The 25,504-nt window shown below is 38.8% G+C and overlaps 1 protein-coding gene and 1 pseudogene across 2 annotated transcripts in view; both read left to right on the plus strand.

Moving 5' to 3' along the window:
- Nucleotides 1-706: 706 nt before the first annotated feature.
- LOC115519494 lies at nt 707-1,577 on the plus strand (annotated as a pseudogene).
- A 2,396-nt stretch (nt 1,578-3,973) lies between these two features.
- UTP20 (UTP20 small subunit processome component) overlaps nt 3,974-25,504 on the plus strand; it is a 109,842-nt gene continuing 88,311 nt past the window's right edge. Inside the window, exons 1-15 of one of the 2 annotated variants that reach the window (XM_030323493.2) lie at nt 3,974-4,193; nt 5,145-5,225; nt 8,297-8,363; nt 8,501-8,633; nt 9,086-9,274; nt 12,785-12,866; nt 13,554-13,691; nt 14,164-14,319; nt 14,921-15,067; nt 15,151-15,285; nt 16,468-16,545; nt 18,372-18,550; nt 22,907-23,062; nt 23,205-23,293; nt 24,752-24,857. In XM_030323493.2, the coding sequence (XP_030179353.1) occupies nt 4,149-4,193; nt 5,145-5,225; nt 8,297-8,363; nt 8,501-8,633; nt 9,086-9,274; nt 12,785-12,866; nt 13,554-13,691; nt 14,164-14,319; nt 14,921-15,067; nt 15,151-15,285; nt 16,468-16,545; nt 18,372-18,550; nt 22,907-23,062; nt 23,205-23,293; nt 24,752-24,857 (1,781 nt within the window). In that variant the 5' untranslated portion in view covers nt 3,974-4,148. The remainder of the gene's footprint in view (nt 4,194-5,144; nt 5,226-8,296; nt 8,364-8,500; nt 8,634-9,085; nt 9,275-12,784; nt 12,867-13,553; nt 13,692-14,163; nt 14,320-14,920; nt 15,068-15,150; nt 15,286-16,467; nt 16,546-18,371; nt 18,551-22,906; nt 23,063-23,204; nt 23,294-24,751; nt 24,858-25,504) is intronic. The other variant, XM_030323492.2, reaches the window with a different exon arrangement.

The following is a 25,504-nucleotide window of genomic DNA, read 5'->3' on the forward strand; positions in this document are numbered from 1 at the left end:
TATAATAGTAATGAAACAGTTTGAAAAATTGCCAGAATCACCAAAATATGACACAGAGACATAAAGTGACTAATGCTGTTGAGAAAATGGTACTGGTAGATTTGCCCTATGCAAGGTTGCCACAAACCTTCAATTGGCAAAAAATAAAGCAAAACAAAACGATGCAATATCTGTGAAACACAATAAAAATGAAGCATGATAAAATAAGGTATGCCTGTACAGGAGAATCATATAATGAGTAACAACGCAATATAGAACTTGCAAGTGTCAGTTCTTTTAGTGTCCTTGATTTTCATTTTTCTCTCCATTCCTTATTGTCCCATTAACTCCACCATCAAAAATAAACAACAGAGAAAGAAAAGGACACAATTATCTGGGGTGATTTTAGCAATAGGCTGGGAATATTGCTTAGAGTGAGGGCTCTTACCTTCAGGGGACTGAAGACTTCTAATTTTCGGCAATCATCTACACACTTCAGTGTGAATGAGCTTATCTGCTTTTTTCTAAGGAGAAAGTCTGCAGCTTTCACAGAATTCCTTAAGAGACTTGTGATGCATTAAGGGGAAGGACCACCTAAAGAAAAAAAGCCAGTTAGCTTACTGGAGGCAAGCCAAATATTAGGCACTTCTATACTTTATTATTAAAAAATCCAGAAGCCAGGAGCTAGCCCTGAACAGAAGTTTCTAGGTCCATCAGCACTGCAGGAATGGCAACTTATGGGATCTTGGCTGGCCAGTCTGTGGCAGTGGTCTGGGGTAAGTCATCTTTGGTGGAAGCTCTGAAATATCTGATAGATAAGCTTCAAACATTAATCAGCAATGAGGGCCAAGTGTCTGTGGAAAACATCAACCAGCTGTTGCAATCTGCCCACAAAGAATCTAGCCTTGACATTATTTTGTTGGGTGTAATTCCTAGAAGCACTACTCTGCACAGTGCTGAGATTTGGGCTGAGATGCCCTGGTGGATGTCTTTTTCTGAAAGAGCTGGTAGAGACAGCTGTAGTCAACAATAGCAAAGGGAGGACAACATCTAAGCTGTGTTTGGCCCTGACTCTTTCTGGTCTTGTGGAAGTGAAAGAGCTGCAGCAGGAGCCCTTGAACCCTGAAGAGATACAGTCTGTCCAAGAACACCTGTTACCAAAGTGACAGTTTGCTTTGTTTACAGATTGCCGGCAAAAACCCAACTTTGAAGTGTGTTCTTCTGGTCAACTGAAGCTTTCCATTGCCAAGAAGTCTTCTCCTCTGATGAAGCCTGCTATGGACCCTGCAGCAGCCAAGCTTTGGACCCTCTCAGCCAATGACATGGAGGATGAGAGCATGGATCTCATTGACTCCGATGAGCAGCTGGATCCGGAAAATTTTAAGAAGCCAGATTCAGCTTCCCTGTGGGCTCCTTTGTGTGAGGAAGGGGGAAAAAAGAGGAAGAATTGCACCTGTGGCCTCACTCTGCACTGGAGAAAGAGAAGTCAAGGGAACAGGTGAGCTACAGCCCAAGTGGGCTTGTAGAAATTTCTACCTGGGTAATGCTTTCTGCTGTGCCAGCTGCCCTTACCTTGGGATGCCAGCCTTCAAACCTAGGGAGCAGGCACTCCTGAGCAATAGCAATCTCACTGATGCCTGGGAGGGACCCAACGCGGTGCAAACCTGCTCCTCCAGCCAACTCCTGTCCCTCAAATCCCACCATTGTGGTTCCTCCCATCTCCTCCGGATTTGCTCACTCTCTGCTTCACATGAATCCATCTGCAGGAAGGGCGCTTGGTAAACACAGTGAAGCTGGCAAGAGGTACAGCGGTGTGCAGTGCTGCTACGCATCAAAAGGCCACGGCATAACGGAGCCTCGTTACTCTGAGTGGGGAGACCTGTTTCTCCACCTAGTGTTAGGGAATAGGAAGACTGTCCTGAAGAGGGCCCTCTCCTGATGACACAATGCTGACCTAACACTCAGAGCCCGGGCATCCTTGAGTATTAACACTTTGGGACAAAGAGGGCCCCTGCCCCTATCCTAAACTCAGCATTACTGCCACTACTTATCTTCCAGACTTGGTGGTGAACTTGCATTTATTTGCTGGCGACATGAGTGAAGAGTCTCATGACCTCCTTAGGGCACCAAAGGAATCACCATTGGTTGCTGTGATCATATTCAGTGTCCTTCTGTCCTTTCTATCTCTACCTCACCCACTTTACTGTATTGTATCTGTCTTATTGTTTTGCTAATCTATAGTTATTAAAGTTGTGTACGTCTGCAAAAAAAGTCCATAAATGCTACGGAGGCGTTAAAAATATTTACAACCCCATGATGACATACAAAATATTGATGTTGTAATGCCAATAATAATATGAAAGTGTTTAGATCTACTTCACTTCTTCATCCGATTCCCTCCACAGTCTATGCATATTTTGCTTCCTTTCTTCAATACCGGACCGTACTTGTCAAGGTCACCAGTGACCTTCACCTTGTTAGATCCAGCAGCTACTTCCCCAGACTTAGCTTTCAGCATAGTTGACCAGTGGTTCTTCATCCATGCCAAGACTAGTCTCTGTCTACCTCACTGGCTCTCTATCCCATCTCCCTTCCAGGCCACTGCTAAATGTTAGAGCACTCCAAGGATCAACTCGGTCCTCTTCTCTTCTTCACCCTCCTTTCCATAGCTCTCTCCCTAAAATATCTCATCCAGTTCCACGGCTTTATAAATACTCCACATGATTCAATAGTTAAAGAGTGTTTAAGGTATTTAAGTCACACCTCCAGTCCTGACCTCTACACCAAGCTCTGGGCAGGAATGTATTCAATTGTCTACTTAATATCTTTCCTTGTCTAAGATGTAAGCACCTCAGACTAAATACTTCCAAACAGAATTATTATTATTATTATTATTACTATTACTATTACTATTGTGTCTTGTTCAATTCACACAACAGTGCATGGCCCAAGTAGATTCTCAAGAAATACTTGCTGAATAAATACGTGAAAAAAAAATACACATACAGCTGCTTGTACAATTACGTTTAACAACATAACAGTGGTAGGAAAAATACCCAAATTTTAACTGGTTGCTTATGAAATTAAGATTTTTCTTTAAAACTCCTTTTCTGGGTGCCTGGGTGGCTCAGTGGGTTAAGCGTCCGACTTTGGCTCAGGTCACATGCTCTCGCGGTTCCTGAGTTCGAGCCCTGTGTCCGGCTCTGTGCTGACAGCTCAGAGCCTGGAGCCTGCTTCGGATTCTGTGTCTCCCTCTCTCTGTCCCTCCCCTGTTCATGCTGTCTTTCTCTAAGAAATAAGTAAAACATTAAAAAAGTAAATTAAAAAAATAAAACTCTTTTTCTATTTTTCAATTTTATTCAGACAGTAATGGTTAATATGACTTTGGCGCTCAGAGACTTCTGCGACTGCCACTTACCAGCTGCACATCCTTGCTTCCTTCGTATGCCAAAGGGGCTCAAAAATATGCACCTCAGAGGCCCCTGGGAGGCTCAGTCAGTTAAGCCACAGACTTTGGCTCAGTTCATGACCTCAAGGTTTGTGAGTTCCAGCCCGCGTTGGGCTCTGTGTTGACAGCTCAGAGCCTGGAGCCTGCTTCGGATTGTTTCTCCCTCTCTCTCTGCCTCTCCCCCACTTGCACTCTGTCTCTCTCCCTCTCTCAAAAAAGATAAATAAATAAAATGTAAAAAAAAAAAATTAAAAAATGCACCTCAATTATGTCCATGTAGCGTTCACACTGCCCTTGTCTGTAAAATTCTGGATGTAAAGAGCTTTGCGTGGTATAAGGCTCATAGTGAAGGGTAGTGATTGTTAGTCGATAATACTGACAGGAAGATTTTCTTTTATAATAAAAATACATATATTTTTTTATAAGTCTTCCCTGAAAGGAGAAAAAGAATTCCACGCCTACTCCAACATCAACTCACCGCGGTCCCGCCCGCTTCCCAGAAGACTGCGACTGCTCGGTCGGCTTTTCCGCCCACGTGATCCTCCCAGGCTCCTCCCCATCTCCAACATGGCCGCGCGCAGGGGCACAAGCCGCACGTGATGGAGTCCGAGCACCTGGAAATTGGAGCGTGCAAGTGTGTGAGCAAGTTTACCTCCGTACCATCGGTTCCATCCTTTCGATCCTTACCTAGGTCCTCGCGGGCCCCTGTGTCTCTGCCGCCATGAAGACAAAGCCTATGTCCCACAAGACGGAGAACACGTACAGGGTGAGCAAAGGCACTTGTGCCAGGAACCGTGGGTACCTGCTGCCTCAGCCTTGGAACTGGGTCTGAGCCGGACACTGGGGGCTGAGGTGTTCTGGGCGGAGCGTGAGTCACTTACCTGACAAAAGAGAGGGACTTGGCGGGTGTAGTAAACATGGGATGGGGAAAGACGTCTGAATAGCACGTTTCGCCCGCGGTTTGTGGGGTCTGGCCTGCCTGGGAATTCCTTTTGGTCCAGAGTTAAATTCATTATCACAGACTAATTGCTTAGGAGATGTTTTCCACTACTCTTTTCTCCTTAAAGACCAAATTGGGGGGCGAGCCGGCGGAAGGAGGTAAGTGATTTCTGGCTAATGGCTATGACACCACTTTCAGTTTTTCTTCTGAGAGTTTCTTTGTTATTGTACCAATCGTATATCTGTATGTGTTTAAAAACACTATTGTTGCAACGACTTAGCCAGATCCCTGTGCTTGTAGCGGGTTATGAAACCTAACAGTAGATCCAGGGAAGCCACATCACCGACTTTCACCTGGATCCACCACAATTTAGTGTGGAAATTTTATTTGAAATGACATAACTGAACTTTTGCAAATACATTCGTGGAAGTATTTAATTTTCTTCATATAGTAGTAGTACAGGGCGTTTAACACTATGTCTTTGAGCTTGTTTTTACACTTCTCTTTTGTGACTCATCAGTGATGTCTACGTCTAGTTTCAAAACACAATTATATATTTTATGATTGATTGAAAATACAAGTCTGAAATTGCAAGAGAAGCATACTGTTATTCGTAATGATAGTACGTGAGGAGGCTTATTGAAACTTTAAACTTTATATTTTCACAAGGCAATTGTTGTCATGTAATTATTATATTATACAGCGCTTAAAACAGATATTCAAGATGTGATAAGTGTTAAATGATGATTGTATATTAAATATCCCTCCCTTTCGCAGTTTCTTACATTTGCTGAACGGTTGGCGAATGTGAATATTGATATTATTCACCGGATTGATAGAACTGCAAGCTATGATGAGGTAAGAGAATGTTTACTAGCCGATCTTCGAGTATTCACAGTTGGTTTTTTAGTCTCTCCTCTTAGAAGTGAATTGTTTTTCAAGCCATTCCTTAATGAATATGAAATGCATTATACCTGTGTGATTTTATAAGTTGCTACATATGGCAAATTAGATCTCAATTAAAGCAAATTAGAAATTTATGGGCTCAATAGCCATATGTGCTACAATATTAGACAAGTGTAGATATGGAACATTTCCATCATTGTGGAAAGTTCTATCAGGTGATACTGTGTTAGACAATTGTCTTGATACCTAGATACTTAGGCTTCTGTGATTCCAGCCTCTCCCTTTTCCATGTGCATTCTGATTGCTGGTGCAGATTCATTTTCCTGAAGCTACAGTTTTTAAGAGGTTTTAAGAACATCACTTTTCCAGGGCTTAGTTTCTTCCTTTACAAAATGAAAGGAGCTAGATTTCCAGTTCTAACCATGCTCTCAGTTACACCTGTACTTAAAAATCTTGCTTTTGCTGCATCTTCATTATGTCCCTGTTACCCTATTAAGGTCCTCTATAACATGACTTTAACTTAGGGGTTCAACTTCAGTTCTTACAGTTCTTCACTTATAACTCTAGTCAGACTTTGCTCACTGTCCCTTTGGATGCCTTATTCCAACGTGTGAATTCAATGTGTTAAATGATGTGATCTGGGTAAGCACATAATGCTTTATTTGTATAGGTTTTAGCATGGCAAAAAGGGCAGGAAATACTGTTTAATGTTGAGAGAGAAACCTATATAAAGGAACAGAGACTAGAAAATTCATGTGACATTTAAGAAACTGCAAAACATTTCAATGTGGTTATTCATTGTATGTATAGTGTTTGTGTTGATGGTGACTGGGATAGGGGAAGGAGATAGCTGGTGAGAGATAAAGCTGAAGAAATAATCAAGGAGCATAAAGAACTTCATATGTCAAGCTAAGTTTGGATTTTATCCTGAAGCTCTGGGATGTCGTTCTTGGAGTAAGGTAGAGGAGTGTGTGACATGATCAGGTCTCAGTTTTAGATCTCTCTAGCTTTAATGTGAAAGGAAGAGCAGGATTGGAGTCAGGACAACCTGTTGTGAGGATTTGGTAGTCATCTAAGTGAGAAAATTATTATGGTAGCAGCAGTCAAGATGGAGAGAAGGATTCCAGAGATATTAAAGAAGTAGAATGGAGAGGACTTGTGACCTGCTGGTTATGGAGGGAAGGAGGTTAAAGTTTGGTTCTAACAACTGGGTGGTTGAGGACATCACTTATTAAGGTAGATTTGTAGGAAGAGATGCAGGGGGTTGATTCTTTTTGGGGCTTACTGAATTTGATGTACCTGTGGCCATCCAAATGATGGTGTCCAAAAGCTATTTGGATATATGGATCTGGAGGAGTACAGGTGATTTTGGAGGTGGAATTATAGATTTAGAGTTCAGTATATGGTTTATAATTTAAGCCACAGGAGAGATAGATGGTTTAAGAGGTAGAATGTCAGGTTAGAGAAGAGAGCCTAGGATCTGATCTTGGGCTGGATGGTCCAGAATGGTCTCAATCACATTTTAACTGGGGCTTGTTAGTCCTAGTTATCCTCATGGCCGTTTACTCTCTGATAAGCTAGACTAGGCTTCTTTTCATGATGGCAGAATCTTTTCAAGAGAGAGAAAGCAGAAGTTATAAAGCCTCTTAAAGCCTACCTTTGGCAGTTGCAAGATCACTTCTGTTGCACATTATAGGTCAAAGCAAGTCAGAAAACCTGGCCAGATTCAAGGAGTGAGAAAATAGACTCCATCCCTCTGTGGTAGGGGCTGTGAGTCACATGGCAAAGGGACAGGGACATAGTCTACCACAAAATGGCTGACATGTGCCTGCTGCTATGCTATACTGGGAATGCCTTCTTCATTTAGGTTTAAACTGCTAGGTGTATTTCTCTCTCTTAAGAGACACCGAACAAAATTTAATGAGATCCTCTTTCTTTCCCTCTATTCTGCCTATTGATTTATCTTCATTTTTATTTTTTAAAGATTTCCAAAGCACTCTTTAAAGGTTTGCTCTTTTTTTGAGATTGTAGATTTGGCATGCAGTTTGTGTACTAATTTGTACTGTCACATTCCACTCACACACACACATACAGTAATAATTTTATTGATTTTACCTTTCAAAGTACAAAGTAATGTACACTGGGATAATAAGCTAAACAGTATGACAACGTATTGGTGAACTTAGAAAAACTTGTTATCTCACCTCTCCTACCCCTTATTGTGAAGGAAACTAATATGAACAATTTGGTATATATATATTCTGTACTTTTCTGTCATACAAATATTTGCAAATGTGTATATTTATAGACGTCTTTTTAAAAAATATTGGCTCCTACCATATACTTTACTACGTAACTTGCTTTTATCGTTTTGCGAGTTTATCCTCAACATCCTTCTAATTCAATATAGATACAACTATTCTTAGTAGCTATATAATATACCTTAGAATTTATGGACCATGAGTTACAACAAGCACTTTCCTGTTGTTGGATATTTACACTTTTTATGTTTTCCACCCACTACAATAAAGTTGAATAAGCATCCTTATACTAGTATGTTTGTAAATTTTATAAAAAGCATCTCCAGAATGGGAATTGATGGGTCAGAGGGCATACCTGTTTTGTTTTTGTTTTTGTTTTTTTTTTCATTTTAATGATTGCTGGAGTATTTTCCCATAAGGTTGTAATTCATATTTCCAAAAGCAGAATGAAAGAATTATAAGAGCACATTTTTCTGGGCCTAAAATTGTAGAAAACAGGAAAAAAATTTTTTTCTTTAGTGTGACTATCACATAGGTTTTAAAGAATCATTTGCTGCAACCAAATCAACAAAATACTGTGTTTATAAATCCTTTGCCCATATTATACATCTGATTGCTTTTTGAGTATGTTAGTTATCACCCTTTAAAAAAAATGTGTTTAAACTCCTATTATCATTGTCTCAAGGTATCATTATTCCTATTTACTTTGATCATAGATTTTCTTTGAGTTGCCTGATTAATGGACTGCTTTAATCTTGGCAGGAAGTCGAAACCTACTTTTTTGAGGGTCTGCTGAAATGGAGAGAATTGAACCTTACAGAACACTTTGGTATTTTCTATTTTGCTTCTATTTTATTCTCCCATCATTTGTACTTTATGTGTTTAAAACGACTAAATTAGTGGTATGGTAGAAAAGCAGAACCTATTCTCTCTCTCTTTCTCTCTCTTTTTTTTTTTTTCACCCAGGAAAATTTTACAAAGAAGTTATTGACAAGTGCCAGTCCTTCAATCAGTTGGTCTATCATCAAAATGAGATAGTTCAGAGTTTGAAGACTCACCTGCAAACCAAGAACAGTTTTGCTTATCAGCCCCTTTTGGAGTAAGTAACGTGTTGAGAGAAAGCTCAATGACATTTATCTGAATTATAGAAAGGTTGTGTTTTATACTACATTTGCCTTAGATCTGGTGTCTGTAATTTGGAAACAAGAATGTACCTTTTCTGTTAGATTAGAACATTAGTGAATTGCCAAAAAGCAGAATCTTTAGAGTTATCCTCCTTTTTTCTTTTATACATTTAAGAAAATTCATATTTCTTTCATGCTACAGGAATGAGCATAATTTGTGATTAAAAACAAAAATACACTTTCTTGCTCCAGCTGAATTTCTTTGCTGAACTCTTAAAATGTGAAAAATTTTATGCCTTTCTCAAGACTTGGTTTGGAAGTTTTAATTAATCCTATTATCACAGGCAATCTGTTATCATTTGTGAAATAGTCTGTCTTTTAATCTGCATGTCTCAGAATCAGTTACCTCTACTTATCTTTGATGCAGTTTGGTTGTACAGTTGGCACGAGATCTGCAGACGGACTTTTATCCACATTTTCAGGACTTTTTCCTGACCATCACCTCAATCCTGGAGACTCAGGACACAGAGTTACTAGAATGGGCTTTCACCTCACTGTCCTATCTTTACAAGTACCTGTGGAGACTGATGGTGAAGGACATGTCCAATATATACAGGTGACCCTTTTCTCTCTCTAATTCGGGTTTGGTTTGATTTTTGTCCCTTTTCAATTTTATTTTATCTTACGTACAATTCACTGTTTAGTAAATTTATGGGGTTGTGCAAATACCACCATAATCCAGTTTAAAAACATTTCCATCATGGGGCACCTGGGTGGCTGAGTCGGTTGAGCGTCCGACTTCGGCTTAGGTCATGGTCTCGCGGTCTGTGACTTCCAGCCCCGTGTCGGGTTCTGTGCTGACAGCTCGGAGCCTGGGGCCTGCTTTGGATTCTTTGTCTCCCTCTCTCTCTGCCCCTCCCCTGCTCATGCTCTGTCTCTCTCTCTCTCTCTCTCTCTCTCTCTCTCTGTCAAAAATAAACATTAAAAAAAAATTTTTTTAAACATTTCCATCATCACCAAAAGATTTCTCATGTCTGTCTACAAGTCAGTCCTGCTCCCCATCTGCATCAGTTTTGAGAGCAAAAGCACTATATATATATATGTATTAAATAGTCATGATTGTCTCTGTGAAAACAACTGTGTGCTTTAGGCTCCTCAATAGAACAGTCCTCCTCAGTAACAAAACAGTTTAACACCTGAGTTTTGCAAGTTTTTATTTTTTGTTCAAGTGCAGTCTTTATCAATACCGGCAACCAGGATTGCTCACTCTTGCCCTGTGTTTAGTTAAAAAATGTGCACTACGCATCATGCGTACCTGCTGACATGGCTGCCTGACTCTGACATATTTTTTTGATTGTTTTTCTCTGGGGTTCTGTTTGACTCCAGACTGCCTTTCCAGCTCAATCTCTATACAAAGTTGGTTCTCCAGCCAAAGTGGTCCACATTGGCCGGTCTGCATTGACCTGGTCTTTTCTTATCTGCAGCCATTGAAATCCTGCCTCTTGCCATCAAAGTCAGGCTTGGTTTCCATAATCTCCACAAATATTTCCGGGCACCTTAGCCAAAAGTGAAAGCTTTGTACTCTGAACTCCTCTGGTGTTCTATACACTTACGTTACACAACTTCTGTTATAATTGTTTGTTCATAGTAATGATGTTCTTTACAAACCTGTGAACTGTTCAAGAGTCCAGTCTTAAATATCTGCATTTACCCAGTCCCTAACATATTAAGTAAGCCGGAAGAGACATTCAGGGAACATTGTGAGCAAATGTGGACAGGGAAAGAGGATGAATTCAGTAGTTGCATTTTGTTTAAGGAAAAGATTGTTTATAATCAATTTCAGTCTGGGACTGATGGAGCTTTCCACTTGGTGTACTGATTATTTCTGCATACTTTAATTGCCACAGGAATATGTAAGATTACCACCCTCCTCCCAAGTATAGGTGTGGGTTTGGGATAGGACTATAGATTTCGTTTTTGTTTTTATACCAACCCCCTTTACCCTACCCTTGGTTGAACCACCCTTCCCTCTACCCTGCCTTGATTAAAGAATGAGAAAGAAATATTTTTCCAGCCTTTGCTGGTTCTTTGTGAAGCTTTTGGTAAAATGTATTAGAAACCAGATTACTTTGTCAAAACCAGCAAGATCTTGGGGCAGTATTCAGTAGTCCCCCCTTATGTGTGGGGTTTATGTTCCAAGCCCCACAGTGGACACCTGAAAGCACAGATAGTACTGAACTCTGTATGTGCTATGTTTTTTCTTATGTATACATACCTATGACAAAGTGTAACTTATAAATGCACAGATTAATAGCAATAACTAATAATAAATAGAGCAATTATAACAACATACTGTAACAGAAGTTGTGTGTATGTGGTCTCTCTTTGAAAATACATTATTGTACTCTACTCACACTTGTGATGATGTGAGATGATAAAAGGCTAATGTGATGAGATGAAGTGAGATGAACAACAAGGTAGACATTGTGGCATTAGTGCTATGCTCCTGTTGAGCTGACAGTGGTCAGTAGGAGGAGCACCTGATTCCAGACCACAGTTGACTCTGGGTAGCTGAGACCACTGAGTGGAACACAGATAAGGAGGGACCACTGCATGGCTTATTTGGTTTCATGACTTCTCTTGTTACTTTTTTATCTTCTAAGCTACGCTTTCCACTTCTAAATTTATTTGCTGTTGGTGTGACATCTTCAACAGCCTGGATATTTTCACATAAGTATTACTAAAATCAAAGTCAGCACATTCCTGCTCAAACTATCTCTTCATCCGTTCATGTGTTCAGTAAATATGTACTGTGTTAGGCCCTTTTTGGTTGCCCATTTTCCAACAGTGATACCATCTTTCATCAACTGAGGCTTGGTGTCTTAGAGGCATTTTTGACCCAGTTGTCTTCAAGGGCCCCAAATCCTCTTGATTCCATTATTCATGTACTCACTTGATTAAGTATTTATTAAACACTGTACAGCACTTGAGATGCAACTGCAAATAAAACAGATAAAAAATCCCTCTTCATGCAAAATTTACAGTTTATCAGTGGAACATCTTGGGTGCATGCCTGGCATGTGTGAGGAACAGCAAAGAATCCTGGGTGGTGGGGCAGCGTGTATAAGTAGAGACTAATTAGACGGTGCCACATCATATTAATAAGGGTCCAGGCCTTGTGGGCACTGTAAGGTCTTTGCTTCCACCACAAGGACTCTTGAAATGTCTCTTGGGTCCATCTTTTGCCATTTCACTCTACCATCAGCTTCTTTCATGCCCTTGTTCGCCCAAGCTTGCGTGACTTGAACAGATTTCTAGCTGGACTGCCAGCCTGTTCTTTCTTCATTTATTTTATCCTATATCCTGCTGCTAAATTAAACTTTCTGAAATACTAACTTCTTACTTAGCCAATATTTATTAACACCTGTTATGGGCAACGAAGTGCTAGGTACTGAGGGTACAGTGTAAGAGAGATACATTCCATACTCTCCTGTCATTGGGGAGACCAGTTTAAACAATGTGATTATTCAGGTAATTATTTAGTTATAGCTACATGGCGGTGTGACCTTAAGCAGGTTGCTTGACCTTTCTGTCTCAGTTTCATTATCTGTGGAACTAGGATAACAGTTCCCACCCCATGGAGTTGTGTTGTTTACAGGAAGTAACAGAGAAAGTGCTTACGAGATGAAAGCTAAAGCCTAGTCTCCTCTGTTTGGTGTTCACAGTGACTGCTTTACCTGAGCAGCTTTATCTGCAGCAGCCCACCCAGCCACATCACCCTTTTTCTTTCAGACAGACTAGCCTCCTTTAGATTGTTTCTGCTCGCCCCATCTTTGCTCTCGCTTTTATCTCTAGTCATACGCACTACTGTACCCACCTGAATTCTTCATATTGTTCAGGACTCAGCTCTTCATGGAGTCTTCTCTGTAAGACCTGTACCACCAGTCCTAGGATTTTTCTTGTCTGTGACCTTTATCTGTCTTGGTAGTTGAATGAGGTTTTAAAGCACTTGCTTTATACTTGAAATGTATTCCTTGCATACCTAGCACAGTGTTGGACATACAGTTGACATGGAATGTATGTTTATTAAAATGTGATTAAACATGTCTTATTTTCTCATTTATAGCATGTATAGTACACTTCTGGCTCATAAAAAACTACATATAAGAAACTTTGCTGCTGAAAGTTTTACGTTTTTGATGAGAAAGGTTAGTCTGATATATGTTTATTGCTCATTAATCCTCAAGAATCTGATGAACAGAAGCAGATATCTTTTATAATATGGTTTTATGAACTAAATATATATGTATATATGTATGTGTACACATATATATATATATATATATACATGAATAAACCTTTTACCATTTTGAATTTATCTTATCATAAAATTGCTCACTAATGTGAAATAATTTGAGTCACTCGTTTATTGTTATTTAGGTTTTTGGTAGCTTTTAGTGTGTGCATATCAGAAGTGCCCTCGAATTCAAGTCAGTAAATATATGAATGGTGAGAGTAGTAGAAACTTTTATAATAATTTCCTGGAAAGAACTGATGACATAGTGTCACTTGTGTTTGTTTCCATAGTAAATTTTAGAGGGTCACACTGGTATTAATTTCTCTTATAAGTATATGATTTGCTTTCAAAAATAAAATATTGCCTTATGTAGTTTTTCTTGGCACAGACCTTCATATTATTTCATCGAATCACTGTTGTATATGAAATAAGAAGTGGTATACTATTATAATAGTTTGAAATCATTACAGGTTTCTCTTCCTTTTAGAATTTTATCCTAATTACATTTAACTGAACCTGTGGACCAGTAAATAATATGTATTCATTTGGATTTGTTTGTTTTGTAAATACAGTTTTCCATTTGCATTTTGTGTTTTAGGTTTCTGATAAAAACGCACTTTTCAATTTAATGTTTCTTGATCTTGATGAACATCCGGAAAAAGTAGAAGGAGTTGGACAGTTGCTCTTTGAAATGTGCAAAGGAGTTAGAAATATGTTTCATTCCTGTACAGGGAAGGTAAATAACCGGAAGGATACTTTGTGTCTGTGTGAAAGCCATTAAAAAGAAAACCCATAATATTTATGTAAATGGTGTGGAGAGAGGATAGCCTAGAATAAATAAAAAGCACTAAATGGGGAGCATTAGGTTGTTGATAACAGTGCTTACCTAATGTAGGTTCTAGGTGATTAGGTATAGTATTTACTTACAAAATCATTGCTGTCTTCTCCATCTGGATCCTAGAAGGTAACATAAATTGATTAATGAGTGAGGAGTAGACAGTTGGATGATAAAATTCTCCATCCTAGTTTGGAAATTCCTTTTGGGACATGTAGTTAACCATCAAAGCTACCCTGTCTTTGATTATTCCAGATAAGATTTTAAGATGGGTTAATCAGAGTGGGGAATAATCAGACTGGGAAATAACAGTGTTAATACTTAAAAAATAAGATTGTACATGTTTATTTTAATGATTATTGGCTTCCCACAGGCAGTGAAGCTAATTTTGCAAAAACTAGGACCAGTTACTGAAACAGAAACTCAGCTACCATGGATTTTAGTTGGAGAAACACTCAAAAACATGGTCAAATCCACTGTGTCCTACATCTACAGGGAACATTTTGGTCCACTTTTTGAATGTTTGCAAGTGAGTTCTAATTTTTAAGGATTTGTTTGTAATAAGAAGCCCAAGAGTTGATTGTTCTTGTTCTTAGTTTAGCAAAACACTCCTGGAGATTGTATTTTTATAATTGTTATCTTTATACTTTTGCATACATACTAGGATATTTTTTTCCCCTCTATCTCCTGGTCTTTGTTTGGTTGCTTGGTTTTTGGTTTTTGGTTTTTGTTTTGGATATTTTGAGATGCAATAGAACATAGTGGCTAAACGCCCTGAGAGCCAGACCGCCCCTGTTCAAATCTTGGCTTTGTCACTTACTGGTAGTGTGACTTGGGAAAGTTACTTAAATATCTGTTCCCCAGTGTTTTCATCCGGTGGGATTATGGGACAGTAATATTATCTACCTCATGGTTGTTATCAGGATTGTGAATAAACACTTACAAAGCACTTTATGACTGTGCATTCAAAAATGTTAGATATTCTTAGTGACTCCTGGTAGGTATGTCTTTCTTTCAAAACAAAGGAATGTGAAAATTTGAACTGCTTCACCCAATATTTTCATTATTGGGTTAACAGGTGAGTTTCATATGTTATAGTTATTCTTTTCTGTTAAATTCTTTATTGGCAGGAATCACTCTTGGATCTACATAGAAAAGTAACCACAACGAACTGTGGGGAAAGTTCTGAACAGATAAGAAGGTTGTTAGAAACATATCTAATACTTGTGAAACATGGAAATGGATCAAAGATAACCAAACCTGTCGATGTTTGTGAGGTGAGTTCCCAACTGCATTTGTTTAGAGTCTGTTCATTAAAATCTATTGCTAAGTGTACATTGTTTTTTCTTTTATTTTACAGGTATTATGTCAAACAATACACATAGCCAATCTTTCCACAACTTGCCGGGAGACCCTCTTGGCTGTAATTTCTGCTTTGATTCTGGGTGAAAATGTTTCCTTGCCAGAGACCTTTATCAAAGAAACCATACAGAAAGTAATTTACTTCAACAAATATTAATTGAGTAGTTAATAAGATGTTTAGCATTGAGTAGGCCTCCTGGGGAATACAAATGAAGTGTGCAAAGGCTCTGCCTTCAGGGAATTTATAATCTTGTTAAGGAGACGTTAGTTGCATGCTGTAATAGAGAGAGACAAAACAAAATGCGATAAAGTAAATGTTTGGCATATATTCAGCAACACGTATAGCTTACCATGTGCTAGGTATGGAGTAGGTATTCCAGGGTGGACAGTATGGTGCCTGCAGTTTTTGCTTGTTAGGGAAGTGGGGCCCAGGGAACGAGTTATTATAATCCTTAGAATTTATTGATGTCTTTGAAACATAATGATTAATTCTGCTTGGGGTTGAGGGACAGAGAATGTTTTTCAACGAATTTATATTTGGGATAGTCCTTGAAGGTTAACTAGCATCTGCCAGTCAGAGAAGGTTTAAAAATGCCAGGGAACAGCACAAGGTAAGGTGCATTCAGAAAGTACAAAAATGTATGCCGATTGGGCTTCCATGGACACAGGAAGTGTGATGTATATCAGCGAGGCTCTGTTTGGCTTTGAAAAGTTTGGTTGGGTTTTATTCTGCAAATAGTGGAAGGCCCTGGAAAATTTTTAAGCAGGGTAATGATCTGATGATTTGAGATTTGCATTTTAATGAGTGCGGGATTGAAAATAGACCAATTAGGTTCCTCCTAGCTTCATGCCGTGCAGCAGTAAAAAGTATGGAGAAAGGTGTAAAATAGTGCTGCCTGCCGTTTCATGATTCTCTGTAGCTGGGAAAGAACTAAGCAGCTCTTAGGCAGAGTCCTGGATAATCACTGGAAACCTAGTGCCCCTCACGTCTGTAAGTAAGTTTCTTTGGCGAAGGGCAAGCATTTGGACAGAAGATTGGTTGAAGTGTGCCTGCCGCTACCTTATTCCAGCTGCCTTCCCAAGGAGAAGGGCTTAGTGCCTGTGTCTCACAGCTGGGGGTGTCCTTGCCACCAAGTTCTTTTTGAGAGTGAGTTCTCCCGAGACTCTGTTGACTTGTATCAGGCATCCTACCACTTCTTGCTTGGAAATTAGAGGACCTTGAAGGTTTTGGGTGTTTTTTGTTTTCAGGAATGGGGAAAGTACTCTCTGTATATTTAATGTGTGTGTGTGGTTTTTTTTAACCTGTGGTCCACAGATTTTTGAGAGTGGATTTGAAAGACGTCTAATTTTGGATTTTTCTGAAGTCATGTTTGTTATGAAGCAGTTTGAGCAGGTGAGCAACTAATGTTTTGGATTTGTTTTGTTATGGATCTGTCACGATGAAATAATCAAACTTAAAATCCTATGATTTTTGTTTGTTTGAGAGGAATAGAGTAAGTATATGATGTTTTAGTGCATATTTTTTGATGCAATTAAATTCCAATTGTAGTTTATAAGAAACTTTGTTTCATATGCCAAGGCATTTAAAATGCCATTAGATAACCAACTTGTTTTCTAATAATCCTTGAGGAAGTTACAGAACCGTGTGGTAAAATTGAAAAAAGAGTTTAAGGAACTTTTATGTGACTTTGGAGCATAGAAGAAATAGTTTCTGAAACATTTTGGGTTGCAGGAAGGTTACGAATGCACTTTCTTGCTACAAAGTAAATACAGTACCTGATTTAATGAGATAGAAATCTTTCCCATTAAATCCTGACTTTATTTTATCCCTTTCCCCTCCCTTCCATCAAACATTTGCCATTCCTTATAACTGGTCATGCATAGCATACCTCATGGAAGCCTGTCTGTGTTTGTTCTGATTTCCCCTTTAGTCATTAATATATTATCATTTGCCTCCATAAGTAAATAATAAATAAATAAATAAACAAACAAACAAACAAACCTTTGTGTGTGTCCTAGCCCTGTTCCTTCCTGTCCAGTGAGAGCCCTTTACCTTGCTCTGGTTTTTGTAGCAACCCCACTGTTTCCTTCTCCCCTGTTCTCTTTTTATCTTCTTAAACTGGTAAGAACAGAGACTACACTTGATCTTACTCAAAAGGCCGAGAATCCATATCTTTGGTTTTTTTATAAACACCTTATTTTTATCAGAGGACTCCTTATGTGTATTCAAACAGTCAAGCAGGGCTAAAAGACAATCACTTGATTTCCACTCACATCTCCCTCACCAGGAGCAGCCACATCTCTTAGGTTTCATCTATCTTTTTCTGTTACTTCATACTTTCTAATCATTTGAATATACTGCTTTTCCTTGATGCATTAGTTTTAGTCGTTAGCTATAGAATTTTTATGGTGGATGGATTCTGATTCTTTTATACTCTCATCTTCTCAATAGAGTTACAGCACAAATTTTGGTTGGATTCCTATTCACCATATAATTAATCCTTCCAAACAGGGAGTATTTTATAATTATGTTTCCTTTTTTTTTGTATACTTTTCCATTTTTCCTAAAGTTACAGACTGCCTCATTCTGGAATAACTGGAAATTATTTTCCTTGAATAGCTGGACAGTGAGTCTGTTTTCCCACAGCATTCTAAAATGCCTTTCACATGGCAAACTGTCAGAAAACTTAGCAGCTTGAGTTTTTGTTTTTGTTTTTGTTTATTTTCCTTTCCTGGACACACTCCTCCTGAAGCAGTGCAAGTCTGAATGGGTTGCTTTCTCAACACACTGAACAGATGTCATACTAGGACTTCCTTTTGCTTTTCTCCTGTTTCCTGGGTCTCATGTCTTTACCTTGTTACGCTTTACTTCCTTATTTTGATGGTACACATTTTCCAGAAGTTCTTAAGAAAGGGCGAATGGAAGTAAAATTTTGAGATTTAGTACACTGGAGAATGTCTTTATTCATATTGTTCATAGGCTGGCTGTAGAATTCTAGAGTTTGTCATTTTCCCTCAGTTTTTCAGGCTTTTCTTCAAGGTCTTATAGCTTTCATTGTTTCAGTGAAGAAGTCTGATGCCATTACGATTTCTGATCCTGTGTTTGTGATCTGTTTTTTTTTTTTTTTTTTCCTCTGTGGAAGTATGAGAATCCTCTCTTCCTTAGGTGTTCTAAAATGTCTGTCTGTTAATAAACGTGATTTCCTTTCTTATTTTTAGCTTTTTCTACCCAGCTTTCTCTTATACATTGAAAATTGCTTCTTGATTGATGAGGCTGCTGTCAAAGATGAAGCTCTGGCCATTTTGGCCAAGCTCATTCTGAACAAAGCAGCACCTCCTACTGCTGGCTCGATGGCAATTGAGAAGTACCCTCTGCTTTTCTCACAACAGACGATGGGGTAAGTTCTAAGTCTTTATTCCCTGTAATGTTGATAGGATTACCTGTTTTATAACGTAACAAGAATGCTGTAAAAATGAAGATCTCTGTATTTTAACTGGAAAGATGTCCCTGATACATTGTTCTGTGAAAAAAAGAAGATGTAAAACAGTTGTTCTGTGAAAAAAGAAGATGGTCCCATTTTGTAAAGTTAAAACAGAAAGTGTATATAAGCATTGGAAAAGACATGGAAGGATACACAAATAGGTTAACTTGGTTAACGTCAGGAGGATGGAATGTGAAAGAAAGAGGTGACTGTTGATTTGTTTTAGCCTTTTATTTTAAAATAATTGTACATTCACATGCAGTTGAAGGAAATAGCATGGGGTGCCTGGGTGGCCCAGTCAGTTAAGTGTCCAACTCTTGATCTCAGCTCAAGTCTTCATCTCAGGATTGTGAGTTCAAGCCCCACGTTAGCCTCCATGCTGGGCATGGAGCCTACTTAAAAAGAAAAGAAATAATACAGAGGTGTTCTGTGTATTCTTCCCCCAGCTTCCCCCAGTAGTAACATCTTGCATAAGTTAATGGGATGTCACAACCATAAAATTGACATTTTTCAGATTACCTCAGTTTTACACACACTCATCTCTGGGTATGTGTGTATCTGGGTGTATGGTTCTGTGTAGTTTTATCACACGTGTAGATTCATAACCACAACCAGAGTCCAGATACAGAGCTGTTCCTCACCACAAGGATCTCTTGCACTACCTTTTAATAGCCATGCTCACCCTGACACTCCGTTCTCCATTCCTAACCCCTGGCAATCCGTCCTCCATTTTTAGGATTGTGTCATTTCAAGAATATTACATAAACGGAATTAAAGACTACAACTTTTGAGGTTGTCTTTCAGTTATGCAGTTCCCTTGCGACCCGTCCAAGTTGTGTGTGTCAGTAGCCCATCTGTTTGTTAAAAATCTTTTCATGTGCTTATTGCTGAGTAGCAGCCCATGGTGTGGATGGAGGTAGCGTACTCCATTCAGTGATTCACTTGTTGAAAGACTTCTAGTTTTTGGCCATTATGAATAAAGCTGTTATGAACATTCATATACGTAACTTTTTGTTGCTCTGAGATAAATGCCCAAGAGTGGAATTGTTGAGTTATATCATAAGTACATGTCTCATTTGATGAGGAACTGTCAGTAGTTGTCCAGTGTGGTTGTGCCATGGTACATTCCCACCAACAGTCTGAGTGATCCGGTTTCTCTGCATCCTCTCCAGCAGTTGGTATCATCACTGTTTTTTATTTTTTGCCAGTCTAATAGGATATGGTGAAATCTCATTGTGATTTTAAATTGCATATCCTTAATGGCTAATGATGTTAACCATCTTTTCGTGGGTTTATTTTCTATCTATATCCTCTTCAGTGAAATATCTGTTAATTTCCTTGGCTCATTTTCTTTCTTTTTTTTTTTTTTTTTTTAAGTTTATTTTGAGAGAGAGCAAGTGCACGAGCAGGGGCGGGGCAGAGAGAGAGGGTGAGAGAGAATCCCAAGCAGGCTCTGCACTGACAGTGCAGAGCCCAACGCTGGGCTCCATCTCACAAACCTTGAGATCATGACCTGAGTTGAAATCAAGAGTTGGACACTTAACCAGCTGAACCACCCAGGTGCTCCCCACCTTGACCCTTTTTCTAACTGGACCGTGCGTTTCCTTACTGTTGAGTTTTGAGAACACGTTATATATTCTAGTTAAAGGTTTTGTTGTCAAATGAATGGTTTGCACATATATTCTTCTAGTCTATAGCCTGTCTTGTTCCCTTAAGATTTTTCACAGAGCACAGTTTTAGATTTCGATGAGGTTCAGTTGACCAACATTCCTTTTATGGGTAATGCTTTTGATGTCAAGTCCAAGAACTCTTTGCCTGGCTGTAAGTCCTAGATGTTTTCTCCTACTTTTCTAAAAGTTTCATAGTTTTGTTTTACATGTAAGTCCATGATCCATTTTGAGTTAATTTTTATATAAGGTGTGAGGTTTAGGTCAGGTGTCTTTTTTTTGCTTGTGGATGCCCACTGTTCTGGCAACATTTGTTGAAAAGGCTATTCTTTTATGTTCTCTTCCATCGATCATGTATCTCTCCTCCTCTAATACCACACTATCTTATTACGCTAGCTCTAAAATAAGTCTTGAAATCTTGAAAAAAAATTCCTCCCATTCTATTCTTCTTTTGTAGATTTTTTCAGCTATTCCTTGTCCTTCGTCGTTCTATATAAATTTTAGCAGAATCTTGTCTATGTCTACAAAAAAAACTTTGCTGGGATATCGTTTGGAATTGCCTTAAATCAAAGATCAGTTTGGGGACAATTGACGTTTCCCTAAAGATACGCAAAACTGTTAACTCTGTTTATGTCAGGAGGACAGGAAGGGAAAGAAGGAAGTGACTGTTAACTTAGATTATATAACTTTGCATCATTTGAATTGTTAAAAGAGCCATGGATTACTTTCTTAATTTCATTAAAAATAATGCATACCCTTTAGAAGCTGAAAACGAGGTTTATATAAACATGTGAGAGGATTCTGCTGATCATTTTTCAAGTAGTTGTGGGTGTGTTTTTAGAAATTATAGATTAGGAAACCAGTTCCCTTATCATTCCTATGTGTTCATGCTTAAATTTATTTCTCTGGGATTTGTTAGACTTGCTGCATTTATATTTTGCTTTGGGACAGTAGGAATAGATGAACAATTATTGAGTTTTTGCTGAGTACTCATCTTTGAAGCGTCACAGAATCCCTTGAGATGGGTGTAGTTGTCCGCATGGTCGCACAGCGGAGTTAGTTGTTGATTCGGGATCGGTTTGAGATTCTGGAGGAACTCCTCTTCTTCACATGTTGCTCTCCTGCTGACTTTAAAAGTAGCTTCTCTCTATCAAAACATGCAAACAAAATCTTGTTGGTTTTTCAACATACTGGGCTGATTCCTGTCCAGCAGCCTCTGCAGTAAGTCTTCCCTCTGCCTAGTATGAGTACAGAGCATCGAGCAAGGAGGAGGGCAGAATGGGAGGCCTGGGTAAGATCACATGGGGTCTTGTAGGGTGAAGTAGGGAGTGTGGATTTTCCTGGAGGAGCTCATCGGCAGGTGTGACAAAGCAAGGGAATGACCCACTTTTTTTTCAAGCAGCTCAATGTTTTCTTGTAAGGTTTTTGCAGATTGTTGATTCGCGGTTACTACTAGAATATATGTCAAGATGTAGTGACTTTCAGAAATCACCAATGAAATTAAACTATTATAATTTCTGAACATTCGATATCCTGGTAAGTATGAAACAAAAAAGAATACAACGTTTTAGTTAATTTTAATAATAACAGGGCACAGAAATAAAAACCTGATATTCTGCTTCTGTTGTGTAACAGACTGGGCATGGAGGCTAAATTATCAAAACAAATCAATTTACTTACTGTTTCTATGAGTTTTCTTTCAATTAGATTTCTGTCTTTCAAATAGGCGTGAGGTGTAGTTCATTGGCAAAAAGGAAAAGAGGCAAACAAGAATAGTGCCAAAGTAACAGACACCTAAACCTAAATGTCATGTCAGAAAACATCAAGGAAGAATTTATCAGATTAAAGAAGCATAGAACATTACTTCTAAATCATAATCACTTCAGTGGCATTTGTCAAATTCACCACTATGTGCAACATCATTCTACATTTGTAAAGTCAAAATTCATGTCAAAATGGAAGGGGGGAATAGAGGAAGTCCATTCATTACAATTAATTACCTCTCCTGTTTTAAAAAAGTGTTCAGCAGAATGTACAGAAAAGAATGAATCAGAATGAATTAGAAAATTCAGAAATAATACCTAAAATTAGAAGAGACTTGCTTTAAGTTATGAAGTAAATTAAAATAGAGAATAGAAGGGGCGCCTGGGTGGCTCAGTCGGTTAAGTGTCCGACTCTTGATTTGGGCTCAGGTCATTCTCTTGCAGTTTATGATATCGAGCCCCATGTCGGTCTCTGTGCTGACAGTGTAGAGCCTGCTTGAGATTCCCTCTCTCTCTCTGTCTCTCTCTCTGCTCCTCCCCCATACCTGAGCATGCGTACGCCTGCCCGCTCTCTCTCTCTTTCTCAAAAAAATAAACTTTAAAAAAGAGAGAGTAGAAGAAAGTAGAACCAAAGGAGTTGAAAAAGCCTCTCACTGAAAGTCCAGAAACAACTCCCGTTCATTTACTTACTTGTATTCAGCCACCACCCCCAGTTTGCACCTCCCCACAAATGTTCCATGTTCCACTCATGGAGAGGAGCCAGTTTTATTTCAGACTTCAGAGGGCAAGAGCAATTATATTCCCTCCTCTTTTCAACATTCGTGTTTCTTCTTTTCCTTCAGATCCTGTGTAAGGCAGAAGAAGACTAGATCCAAGGGAGGAAAAGAACAGATCCCAGTGCTGGACCACCTCTTATCTCTAATTCAGTTACCTGCAAATAAAGATTCTACTTACCTTTCACATTCTTGGGCAGCCCTTGTCGTGTTACCTCACATCAGGTGAGAAAATAAACTGTGGGTAATTTTGAAAGAAATACTTAGCATGCTGAGTTCAACATGTGTTAGCCATTCCTTGCTATTCCCTGAAAAAAGCCATTGAATGCAACTTTGAACTTTTCTCTTTTTCTCCCTACTTGGACAGACCTCTTGAGAAAGAGAAGGTGATACCAGTCGTCACGTGCTTCATAGAGTCACTCTTCATGAATGTTGACAGAGAGAGTTTTGCAAAAGGTCAGTTACAATCCCCATTTGTTCTCTTCTTTCTTTTCTGGCACACCCAAAGTAACTATAAACACAACGGAATACCAGAGAATAGTGCTAGCATTGTGCTCTGATATAACCCCCTATATGATAAATACAGGAAAAAAAAGGATAAGATGGATGTATTGCACTTGTACCTCAGAATGTGGTGACCGGCTCAGGGCAGCTTTGAACACAAGCTGAATCTGAAGAGGAAGTGTTAGAAGGGTGCCATGGTATATGACCCCTCATTTTCAAGCCCCGGCTTTTATCTTGTTCTCTGTCTCCCGTGCGTACTCTATCCCTGGTATACACCTTATAGTCCATTTGCCTCCATTTGCTCACCCTGAGCAAGATACTATCTTTTACAGCCTTCCTCTACCCTTGTACATGTGTTCCTTCTGCCAGAGTCCTTTCTAGGCCTTTGTCACTTGGTGAACTCTTAATTTTCTTTCAAAACTCATTTCAAGCACAGCACCTGTAGGAAGGCCTACATGACTTCCTGGCAGAGTTAGGCTGCCCTGCCCAGAACTTCCTTTCCTATTATACACTTGAACACCTCCTCCCACTAGCATGAAGATAGCAGTTTGAAAGTAGATGTTTTGTTTTATCCTAGGACAGTATTTTCTAATGTAATATATAGTAGTTGTTCATTCATTTAAATATTAATGTGTTAGGTTCTCTGTTTGATACTAAGCAAACACGTTAGAGGGTAAAGCAGACTCACCACAGCTGAAGTGCTCAATAGCCACATGTGGCTAGTGGCTGCCATATTGGATTGCAGCACGAGTACAGAACATTTCTGTCATTGCAGAAGGTTTTAACGGACAGCATCGTTCTAGTATCTCGAGCAGGGATTGGCAAAATTTTTATGTAAAGGACCAGATAGTAGATATTTTAGGTTTTATAAGTCCTATTCAGTCTTTGTGGCATATTCTTTATTGTTTGCTTGTTTGTTGTTTTAAACAACCCTTTAAAAAATGTAAAAAACATTCTTAGCTAACAGGCCATATAAAAACAGGCTACCTACAAATCTGACTTATGGGCCAAAGTTTCCCAATCTCTAGTCTAAGATTAAATGAATGCCTAATTTAAAAAAATTATTTATTAGCTTTTGAAAAGTACAAGTGTGTCTCCTCAAAAATTCTAATTTTCCTATTGGCAGCGAATCGAACCATTGAACTTATCTCCTCATCTTAATGGAACATACATTTTGATTCTCTATTTTTGAATATATTTTTCTCTTAAGAAAGCTACAAGACTTGGGAACCTTCTCTTTTCAGTTCCTGCCTGTTACATCCTTACGTTTGACAGATGATTCTTTAGGCGGTACAGCTTCACTTTCATTTAGGAACTCCTAGAAACAGCAAGTGTTAGATAAATGAGATGCCTGGTAGTAATTGTGTCAAAGGAATAAGTTATGTGGTTCTCCTGTTTTTCTGCCCTTAGGAAACTTGTTTGTTCTTTGTCAAGCTGTAAATACTATGTTAAGTTTGGAAGAATCTTCTGAAATTCTGCATTTGGTTCCTGTGGAACATGTGAAGAATTTAGTATTGTAAGTAAACATATCTCCCATGTATATTAATCATGAATAAAATATAAAAGCTTCTGTTTTTGTGAAATCTTGGGCATAATAAAAGTCCTTATTTTGATCTATTTTATACCCAAGTTGTAGTCATATTAGAAATTTATGATTGATTTAAATCCTTAAAATAAGTACATTTTTTATGCAGTCTTTAAATGCAGATTCATCTTTGTAGAGCTGTATTTTACCATGTGGGTAAGCTCATGTTGTAGAGCATAAGAGTATATAATGCTGATTATTCCCAACCGTGACTTGCACAGTGTTGACCTTTTGTGACTTCCTGAGTGATTCCAGCACACGCATTTCCACTACACTCATTCTGTCTCATCCTGATATCACCATTTTGGAAAACTTTCCTGTGGTCCTTTTACTACATAGCAAAACAACCCAGGTTTTTGTTTTTATAAGTTTATGTCAACCAGCTCCTGATTTTGGTAGTAGTAGAAGTCTGTTATCGGGGAGCTGTGTTCTCAGCTTAGCACCCTTTCTAAAGGTCACACCTTTTGAAAACCTGGTAAAGTAGTTGGCTTCTTTTTCTAGAGTCTAATCCATTTTCTGTCCATGCTGTTTTTTGTTGTTGTTGCTGCTGTTGTTGTTTTAGAGAGAGAGAGAGAGAG

The sequence above is a fragment of the Lynx canadensis genome, chromosome B4 (genome assembly GCF_007474595.2).
Source record: "Lynx canadensis isolate LIC74 chromosome B4, mLynCan4.pri.v2, whole genome shotgun sequence".
NCBI classification, from domain to species: Eukaryota; Metazoa; Chordata; class Mammalia; order Carnivora; family Felidae; genus Lynx; species Lynx canadensis.